Genomic DNA, 11391 nt, shown 5'->3' with positions numbered 1-11391 from the left:
TCCAGAAATCATCCAGGCGGTCTCTACGCTAATCAAATATGGGTTCACAGTGAGGAGCATGTCCTCTGGGCGCTTGGTCTTCAGTGAAAGGATGTCTGGACACCAAACATTTGTAAACGGAGGAGGGCCTGCATTTCCTCAAGGAAGACTAGGGCTTGGACCATCAGCATCCCACTCTTGTAAGGGTGATGTGTCATTTACCTTCCGTTCCTTATCCTGAATCAGGGTTTTGAGCTATGAAATGCTCTGACTCATGAATATGCAAATAACCTGAGATCCACTGAGGTAAATATGGATATGTCTCAGCCCTGAGGGTATCACCCAGAAACCACATCCCTCAGCTAGAGAAGCCCCAGGCAGCACAGCTCCTCACCATGGACTGGATTTGGAGGATCCTCTTCCTGGTGGCAGCAGTGACAGGTAAGAGGCTGCCAAGTCCCATTGATGAGGACGGGGTTGAGTGCAGTCAGGGGGGCTCTCATCCACCCCTGTGTTGTCTCCACAGGTGCCCACTCCCAGGTCCAGCTGGTGCAGTCTGGGGCTGAGGTGAAGCAGCCTGGGTCCTCAGTGAAGGTCTCCTGCAAGGCTTCTGGATACACCTTTACTAGCTCTGCTATGCAGTGGGTGCGACAGGCCCCTGGACAAGGCCTTGAGTGGATAGGATGGATCGTCATTGGCAATGGTAACACAAAATACGCACAGAAGTTCCAGGGCCGAGTCACCATGACCAGGGACATGTCCACGAGCACAGCCTACATGGAGGTGAGCAGCCTGAGATCTGAGGACACGGCCGTGTATTACTGTGCGGCAGACACAGTGTGAAAACCACATCCTGAGAGTGTCAGAAACCCCAGGAAGGAGGCAGCTGTGCTGGCATGGAGGAGATGACAAAGATTACTAGAGTGAAGATTTTCTTAGAAAATGACATTAAGGCATTAACGAAAAGGAACACCATAAATGTATATTTGAGAAATTTTAATTATTTGAGAGATTTTTCATACATTTATTCTGTTAGCTATTTCAGGGATTTGAATATGAATCCAATTAATTAAGCTGATATAGACTTCCTCTGAAGGTATCTTTTAAACGTCAATTTCTAAATCAGTGTTGTAAATATTTTGGAACACCAACACAAGAACACACTTTAAGTCTACTTTTATCTCTATTTTTTAAAAATGCCAAAAAGAATCTTGTTTTGTGCATGTTCCATTTTGAATTCCCACAATCAATGCATGATAGTTCTTGGTTTTCCTCATTCAAATTGCCATTTATCATTAAGAGTATTGTTTCTTTTAACCCTTCTACTAGGTGAGTAACGTTACCTAATTTTTATTTAAATGTACAGGTCCCTAAATAAATTCATATTTAACAATTTTTGTATAATTATTGGTGAGCTGCCTCTCATGATATTTGATTCATTTTTTAACTGCATTTTTATGAGTTGTATGTATATTTGCATATTGATTACAAAAGTCATTTAACAAATTGAAATAATTCATTTAACAAATATGTGACTTGGAGTTTTTGTCTCCATGTTTTCGGTTGTCTTTTACTCCCTTATGCCTGTGTATTGCAGAAAAATGTGTGTGTGTGCACACGTGTGTGTGTATGTGTGTACAAATTTACATGAAAAACATGTAAATTTTTTTTCATTCAAAGATCATGTCTTCGGCGTTATATCTGATATCTCATTATAAAATACACTAATAGTGATTATTTTTTCCATGTCTCTAATCTCAGGACACAATCAACTCATGAGTGTTTAACCTTCACCTACCTGAGTGAAGGACCCTCCACCTGAGATATTTGCAATACTTCTGTAAAGAGACGTGTTCTTTTTCCAATTATTTATTTATTTAGTCAACCATTGATGTCCATATTGGTTTATGGATGTCTGTTTCATACTCTGAAGAAGATCCTTGCTACATTCTTCGTTTTATCATTCAAATCATCAGAGCATTATTAGTGCTGGGAGCTCATGTAGTTTGATTCCTGCATCCTTACAGCAAACCTCATCTTTCTGTTTTTGGACATTTCCCTGTTTCCAGGTATTACAATAAATTCTAAGCTTGTTTTCTATGTTCACATTTTTGTACATGGAATCAGCCATTTTTCTAAAGTCTGCTTGTTTCCGATGTTAAAGAATAGTATTAAAATTTAAAAAATGTCATACTAGTATGTGTGTTGTTAATGTGTTGTAAGTACTTCCAGGACCTCTCAACCAATTGGCCTAGTAAATGTCCATGTTTATATGAACCCATGTATATGGACACATCGAAACTATTTATGTATCTAATCTTCTGGAACTTGATTACATTAAAAATGAGAACACACTGGTGTCTCCACCCAACTGTGCTACCACATGGACCTTTCCAGCCTTCCTTCCTTGACTGTCCATAACCACCCACTGCAAAGTGAGGAATCCTATCCTATGTCATTTTATTACTTAGCTGCACAATTTCAGGACACATGCATAACAGAAGCAGAAATGTAAAGCTCATTGGAAACATGTTTATCTACTAGAACAGACTGCTTATGTGCAGTTTCTTTACACTACAAACATATAGAATTTCCTCATTTTCAAAGTTGCTTAAGTCAGCAACTTCATTTTCCACTTTCTTCAGTGAAGTCATTTCAATGACAATGTATAATGGCATGTGTTTGAAATTCTTTCAAAGTCAAAACTATAGTCAGGTAAACATATAGAGCATATTCAAGCAATTCAGAGAGTAGGTATGAAATAAGTAAAAATGGCACTGGTTAAGAAAAGTAAAATTATTTTTAGTGATATACAGTGGTTAAGACACGGCAGAATTAATTTGTCTAAGCTCATACTGTTGTGACAGAAAATATAAACCTAAATATATACAATTTTTGTAAAAAAATATTTAGCAGTTCATTATTCCAGGATTAAATGCAGACTGTATAAAATTGTCTAATAACTTATTTGTGAGGGTGGGGATATCATGAGACACATGCAACAAAGAATGAAGTAATTTTCCTCATTTGCATGTAAGACATTTCCATTCACTAAAGACCTTTAATTAAAAAATCAATTTTCTATATGATCCAGGTTTTTTTCCTTCTGACAAGCAAATAACCCATAGGATTCCTTTCTTTCCTTGGTTGAGAAAGATTTTCCACAAGCTTCACATGTCAGGCATGCACTGTCCCTGAATGGGCCTGTACCCTCAGATGGGTCCACACACCTGTCAGCATGTGGCTCTTCTGTCAGACAAACACATCTTTCCTCATGTGGATTCTTCCCTCAGACGAACACCCATGTCCCCACATGGACTCTTTCCTCAGACCACCACATATGTCCTTATATTTACTCTTTCCTCAGGAAACAGACATTTCCTCATGTGTACTCTTGTCTCAGACAAACAAACATGTCTCCATGTGAACTCTTCAGTCAGATAAGTACACACATTTCCACATTCACTGTTTCCTTACACAAGCACATATATCCAATATTGAAGTGTTTTGTGAGAAAGGTATCCCTTTCCTCTGGAAGTGTATTTTTATGTTCTTACTGGACATATTTTTTGATAATGTTTGCTACTATGAAGATACCTGAACACTGTCCACACTAGAGAATAAGAAAGAGTAATGGGCAGATTAACCTTGTGCATCCAGACACAGGAATCTTTGACCCTGCCCTCCCTGAAATGGAGACACAGAGGATGGATGAGCAATGCTGAGCGGTGCACCCATGACCACAAAAACAAAGACATAGAAATGTGTCCCCTCCCCTCCTCATGAAAGGCAGCTCATCCCCTGTTCCTTCAGGCCCTGGTGAGGAGCCACCCTATGTCTGTGCCCTTTCGCAGTGTCCACACCATGGGGTCTGCACTGATCTGGGCTTCCTTTCTCATCACTGTCAGTATTAGGGTCCCTTATGAATCAGATCTAGCTGTGATTGCTCCAGATGAGGCTCTTCTTCCATTTCCTCTGTGTTTGAGGAAGTTCTGTGTGAAGTTTATTGGTGGAGTCAGAGGGGGAAAATTGTACAGCCCAGCAGTTCACCGAGACTCTCCTGAAAAGCCTCTGATTTCACCTTTACCAGCTGCAGCATGAGTTTGGTCCAGCAGGCTTCATGACAGAGACTGGTGTGGGTGGAAACAGTGAGTGATCAAGTTGGAGTTCTCAGATTACTCTCCATGAGTACAAATAAATTAACAGTCCCAAGTGACACCCTTTCAAGTACAGTCTACCGTACAATGACCAACCTGAAACCAAAGATAAGGCCTCGTATCACTGTGAGAGACACAGGAGAGGGAACATCTGTGTGAGCCTAGACACAAAAATCTCTGCAGGAAGACAGGAGGGAACTGCATTGTAGATGCTCCTCATAACCACAAAGGGGCAGTCAGGACCACCAGGAGGCGCTCAGGACACCTGGGGATGCTCAGAACCACCACAGGTGCTCAGGACACCAGGGGGCGCTCAGGACCACGAGGGGATGCTCAGGACACCAGGGGGCGCTCAAAACCACCAGGGGGTGCTCAGTACATGAGGGTTCTCTTAGGCGGCAGCTCCACATCAGGAGCCTGAGAGGTTGTGGTTTCCTTTTAAACTTTGGTGATTCCTGACCTAGTCAAGCAAAAGTCTTTCCCAGGATCTCTCACCATTTCTTCTTTGTAAATCCATGATTTCTTTTACCTACAAAACATTAACTTAGAACAGGGATTTAATTCAACTTTTAATGCTGCACATTTTCCAAGTAATACTGGCAATGATCCCTCAGGACAAATTTTAAAGTAGGTTATTTTATACTTTATTTATGTAAAATGATACTATCTTTAAAATGGTACAATTTTAAAAATCACACCTGTAACTCCAGCACTTTGGGTGGCTGAGGCAGGCAGATCACTTGAGCTCAGGAGTTTTATAACAGCCTGGCAACACAGTGAGATCAAGCAAACATCAACAAAAAATAGCTAGGTGTGGTGCTACCTCTGCAACCAGCTACTTGAAAGGCTGAGGCGGGGGGATCCCTTAAGCCTGGGAGGTTGATGCTGCAGTGAACTGTGATTGTGCCAGTGCACTCCAGCCTGGTTGACAGAGTGAGACCCTTTCTTAAAATAATACATGTCATCAGTACAAACTGTTTCAATGAATAGAGCTTTGTGTTTTTGTGCTGTAACAGTCAAACAGTTGTATGTGTTTTCTAACTTTAACTCAGTACATGCATGATGTTTTGTTTCTTTTACTTTCATCTGCTGTTTTTGGAAATTAAACACCATTTTAAACGCTCCTGTTCTCCCCTTTGCTTTGCTTCAGGTGTCCTGTTTGTCAGACTATTTCTCTATCTTCCCTTTTTGTTTGAAAGTCTTTTTTCTTCCTCAGTCTCCACGAAGGATACAGAAAGTCCCTTTACTTTCTGTCCTCCAAGTCTGGTGAATCAGTTCCCTTCTCTTCATAATCACTGAAGCCAGCAAAGTTTAGGAGGATAATGGTTCTCCTTAGAATATGCTCATCTATCTGCAGACTCTCTGCCCTCCTCAACCTTTTCTAGCGTCCTGAAGACATCACCCTCATCCCATCCCTCCCTTCCCTAAGTACCACAGAGTGGGCTCTGCAGCTCCTGCTGCCCTCTGTGTGCTCAGCCCTGGGGCCCACTTGTGCTGTGATGATGAAGTCTAAATCTTCGTGTGCTTGGACCACCCTCTAGGAAGATGCCATTGTGAGTGAGACCTGAAAAGCATGGGCTATGTTCAGTTTCATATTGCTGGATCTTCTCTATTTTAAAGGAATACTGGCACATAAAGACTAGAGCTTGTATTGAATATCCATGTCAAAAAAGTTTTCTTTCAAAACTTTTCAAAAAAAACAATTTTTCCTGCCTACTTTGAAAACTACAGTGTAATTCAACAAATAATGTAATACAATTTTAAAGGCGATATACATCATATTAGTTATTCAATTTATTAAAAGCAGAACGATATTTAAAATAAATTCCATTGCACATTTAAGTGACATATTCGACAAGAATGGCATTTACATACTTTTTTACAAAAACATGTATTTAAATATATTTGTCTTCTTAATATTGGTATAGGCAGACATACATGTAGAAAAGCATTATTTTGCACGACAACCTCAAACTGCAAACACAATTTAAATTCAATTAAATAATTAGAATAATATGAAACAAATAGGTGTGTTGTTTTGGTTTTTAGATATACATTCACTTTTGCAAGGGCACATGTATGTGTCTTTGCTGGGATGTTGTGTACGTATGTGTGTTTGTATGACCATGGAGTTTTAAATACATCGTTAAATTACATAGTTGTATTAACCTTGGCCAGGCACTGTAATCCCAGCACTTTGGGAGGCTTAGGCAGGCAGATGACTTGAGATTAAGAGTTCAAGACCAGCCTTGCCAACATGGCAAAACCCCATCTCTGCTAAAAATAACAAAAATTAGTCAGGTGTTGAGGCACGTGCCTTTAGTCCCAGTGCGACAGGGAAACGTGGGGCCAGAAATCCCACACAGAGTCCCTACTGGGGCACCACCTAGTGGAGGTGTAAAAAGAAAGCCGCCGTCCTCCAGAACCCAGAACGGTAGATCCACTGATAGCCCACACTGTGTGCCTGGAAAAGCCACAGACACTCAGTGCCAGCTCATGAATGTAGCCGGGAGGGAGACTGTGCCCTGCAAAGTCACAGGGACAGAACTGCCCAAGACCATGGGAACCCAACTGTTGCATCAGGTAACCTGGATTTGAGACACGGAGTCAAAGAAGATTATTTTGGAACGTTAAGATTTGATTGCCCAGCTGGATTTCAAACTTGCATGAGGCCTGCAGTTTGGGCTAATTTCTTCCATTTGGAATGGCTGTATTTACACAATGCCTGAACTCCCATTGTATCTAGGAAGGAACTGGATTTTTTTTCTAATTTTACAGGCTCATAGATGGAAGGGACTTGCCTCATCCCGGAAGAGACCATGGGCTGTGGACTTTTGAGTTATGGCTCCAATGACTTAAGACTTCAGGGTGCTGTTGGAAAGTCATGAATGGTTTTGAAATGTAAGAACATTAGATATGAGAGCGACCAGGGGTAGAATCATATGGTTTGTCTGTGTCTCTTCTCAAATCTCATCTTGAATTGTATCTCCCACAATTCCCACGTGTCGTGGGAGAAACCCAGTGGGAGGTGATCAAACCACGGAGGGAGTTCTTCCTTGTGCTGTTCTTTTGATAGTGGATGACTCTCATGAGATCGGATGGTTTTGAAAAACAGGAGTTTCCCTGCCCTTTCTTTGTCTGCTACCATCTCCATGTAAGATATAACTTGCTCCTCCTTGCCTTCCACCATGATGTTGAGGCCTCCCAAGCCATGTGTAACTGTAAGTCCATTAATCTTTTTCCTCTATAAATTACCCAGTCTCGTGTATGTCTTTATTAGCAGTGTGAAAACAGAATAATACAGCAAATATCAATCTCTTAGAATATTTTGTTGTTCTGCATATAACATGGCAGAGTCTCATATGAGAGGTAAAACAAATAATCTATGGACCTTCAGATATTAAGTCATAAGGTAATTATGCCTGAGTCCCTGAGGGGGTGAACCAGAGGTCGTACGCACTAGTGGCAGTACCTTTGTCAGAGGGCGTTCAGGGGTTTCTGAACGTTTTGATAATTTTAATTTAAAAATAGAATTTACTGTTTATTTATTCATCAACATTCCAGAAGATCGTTGGCAGTAAGAACAGCCTAGTATTGGAGTAATACTCATGAGTTAGAGAGTTATTTTGTAATTATTCTCCTGAGATTTGCGTGAGTGAATCGATATGGAAGTTCATATGTCCCTAGTTGAAATATCAGAATCAAGAAGTTTTCGTCAGCCTTAATGGCTGTAGTTTTTGACAAGGTAGTGCTTCAATTCAGCCAGAAAGAAAGACAACAATGAAACTTTCAAATACAGGGGAGTCCGACCTCAGTCTCTCTTTCTTATAAACAAAAAGTTGTGCCACATCAAGATTTTTCTTTAAGCTCTCAGACAGAGTCAACATTGGGAATGGATAAGATAATCACTTTCTCCTTAGAAAAGGCGAAGGTCTGAGAGGAATGCAGAGTTGTGTTCATGAAGAAGACGACATTGTTATGTCTTCTCCTTTGCCCAGTGACTGCTCTCAAGTTGAGTGTTTCAGATGTGAGACATGGCCTATAGGGATGGTTGTGACTGCATGTGACTGACAGGGACTGAGTCTTTTTATCTCTAAGTGTCCTGTCCTAGGAGTAGCTACAGGAGACAGCCCTAGACTGGAAGTGCCTCACTGACCCTCTGCCTCACCTGTGCACTCTCTGGTCAGTTCAAGAAACTCATACACCTGCAACATCTTTTGCCAAAAGTACTCCAACTGGTATGTATGACCTACGGTCCACACCCTCAAGTACACAGCCATGATCATCCTATGACTTGGTGTCTAGAAGACCCCTGGACTTTTAATTTTACCTCTAATATTAGACTCCACTTTATCACATGCAGACACAGCAGAATATTTTAAGACATTGATGTGTTATGCTGAAAAATACAACAGTTCATAAAAGTCTCCTTCCCATCACAGCCAGTGTTTACTGCTGAATAAGGATCTGCCATCCCCTAGGAAGGAGCTAGAATGGATGGCATGCCCTGTTAGTAGTGATGGGATTCAATCCGTCTTGTGGAAAATGGCAGCATCTTCTTCTTCTATAAGATTAAATAGTATTCTATTGTGTACACATACAGCATTGTCTTTATCCATTTGTCTATCTACTGACACTCAGATTGTTTCCATATCTTGGTTGTTATTAATAGTGTTTCAATAAACATAGGATTCAGATATGTTAACAAGTGGTAATTTCATCTGCTTTGGGTTTATTTCTAGAAGCAGAATTTCTGGTCATACAATATTTCCAGTTTTAATTCATTTGGACCCTTTATAATGCTCTCCATAATTGTGAAAATATAGAATGATATAGCCACTAGGAAAAACAGTTTCAGTTTTGAGGTATGATCCATAAACAAATAATGTTTGATTATGGCTCTCAATGAGAGTTTCTAATAAATATGATAGAAGTCAAGAAAGTTTCTCACCTTAAAGCAGGATGAATTTGCTCCCTTATTCCCTTAAAAGCAAAAGATTTGGAGCATACATGATGGAGGCTGTTGGCAAGGTTCAGAATGATATCATAAGAGGAAACTCAGTTGGATAAAAATGGTGGGTTTTCATTCACAGACATGCCAATTCTAAATATGAAACCATGAAGTCAAGTGAGGATCTAGAACGTGTTCACTTGAAGCATCAGCACGTTCTCAAAGGCACCTACTGCTGCCTCACAAGGGCGATGAACTTTTGAAACCAGTAAAGTGTGAGTTCACAGAAAGGCATAAAGTTAGCATGTTTAACATGAGATTTGTTTAATATGCCAAAGGCTTGTACAGATTAATTATACACAAATATACACCGTGTGTTTTGCATACCTACATGTCTAGAGGATGATTCTCTTAGGGAAATTTCTTCAGGTCACAGAAATCTATGTACGCTGTAGGTTCCATGAAAAAGTGTCTCTTTGTGAATACTGGTCTATTTTTCAATTAGGGAAAGTTATCTCTATTGGACTAGGCTTCCAATTTTGTAGATTTTTTCATTGCTTCTTGAGTTGTAAGACATGAACCAAAAAATTGACTGGAGACTTTTTGGAGTTTCATGGCTGGAGTTCACAAGATCTCAGGCAACCACTTCTCTGTTGCTTTAGTTTGAAAGACTAACTTCCTAGGAAAAGAAGCTTCTGTCTAACCATGATGAGCTCATTTCTTCCGCATACCATGAAGTTTGAGACCCCATTGTCAAGAATCATGAAAATTTTACGCTCCAGTTTACTGAAAATCCTGACTCTTGAATTTAATATTGATTGGCATTGACAAAAATGTTTCATTTTTGGATGTTTCCTAAGTTGCTGGCCCAACGTATCAGTGGACTGAGAATCCTCCATTAGCTCCCTGTCTGTAGCACTGAGTTGACTGACAATCAGAGTCATCCATGAAGAGTCCTGAGGTTCATCGGATTCTTGTAGACACTCAGGTGAACCAAAGGAATTACCAGAATTGAGGGCTGTCAGCCATTTGCACATCACTAGGAATAATTGCCATCTAAGTGTAAACGTCTACATCACTCAGAATACCCTGCATGACAGGGTGATACAAAAAAATCCAACCCCACCCCACAGATGCTCCACAGCAACCTTTACCGTTCTTTTCAAGGAAAAAATAATCTCCAAGTTAAGTGAGTCATTATAGATGTTCTGAGCTATGGTAAACATTGGATTGGGCGCAGATTTGTCTGACTTTAATGTGATTATTATACTCAGCTGCTGGTCCTATATGGACTGAGTATGGATAACTTAAATGAGCCTCGCTGTGTGATTTGTTATATGAAAATCTGAACTAAATAAACATAAAGAGCATGTGTGGACTAGCATGAGGGTGAGAGATCCTGGGAACCCCACCCCCCATACTCTTATCGCCCTTTCCGCCAGGAACCTCCGGGTTCTCAGGGTGAGAATCCACCTAGATCCCTGCATGGCTGTATTACCAGGAGACTGAATCTCTGATAAAAACACTGAGACCTTCTTCAGGCAGACAACCCATTTTTACTTCCTTATGTATGTGGGGAAAGGTAATCCATCCCCATTACAATCCCATACCAGCAGCCTTCCTTTATCATGAAAATGGCTACAATTAGCCAAAAGGGACACTTTTACGAAGATTTTCCTGTGATGTTCCATCGAGAAAAGAGCAAAAATGAGCTTCACACCTGGAGACTTCCAGTATCGGGCACAGTCCAGAGAAAGAAGACCACTACAGCATTAAGATTCATCTGTAAAAACATGTAATGCTTCCGTGTTCCACACATTACGTCTCACCAGTTTCGTCAATATGGATTAAATATGAGAGTGTGGCAATGCACAAACTCTATCTGAGGAGGAAAATAGGATAAAAAATGTTCCGGAAAATAGAGCAATTTGAAGCCTCTGACAACAGCAACTTCAGCACCAAGGAAATGATGTCACTCTCATTGGCCTCAAATTTACTTTTCATGGGGCATCTGCAGGGTTCGAAAGTGAGACCAGGTGAATGCAATGTGCATGCACTTCCCAGGGGTCCACTTGTATTCTGTTTTCTTTACTTCTGTTTGCAGAAAATAGACACATACTCAGCCTTAGTGCCAGTGTAGGGAGTGCTTTCCTTGACATGGATACCAGAAAAAAAAGGAAAAGCATGGGGCCGATTAATGTAAAAATTAGCCACAATGTGTGTGTATATATATGTGTGTGTGTGTGTGTGTTATTTGAATACTAGAGTTGAAGTGGGCTTCTATCCACGTGCACATGCACCTGC

General features: G+C 40.6%; 1 gene segment (V, D, J or C); it reads left to right on the top strand.

Moving 5' to 3' along the window:
• Positions 1 to 253: 253 nt before the first annotated feature.
• On the top strand, positions 254 to 923 carry LOC117069760. The segment is given in 2 exon segments: positions 254 to 420; positions 506 to 923. Coding segments are annotated over 2 exon segments (363 nt in total).
• Positions 924 to 11391: the final 10468 nt, after the last annotated feature.

Source organism: Trachypithecus francoisi, unplaced genomic scaffold, assembly GCF_009764315.1.
Source record: "Trachypithecus francoisi isolate TF-2019V2 unplaced genomic scaffold, Tfra_2.0 Lachesis_group3, whole genome shotgun sequence".
Lineage (NCBI taxonomy): Eukaryota > Metazoa > Chordata > Mammalia > Primates > Cercopithecidae > Trachypithecus > Trachypithecus francoisi.
The sequence above is the reverse complement of the archived record's forward strand: the minus strand, read 5'-3'. Positions and strand labels throughout refer to the sequence as shown.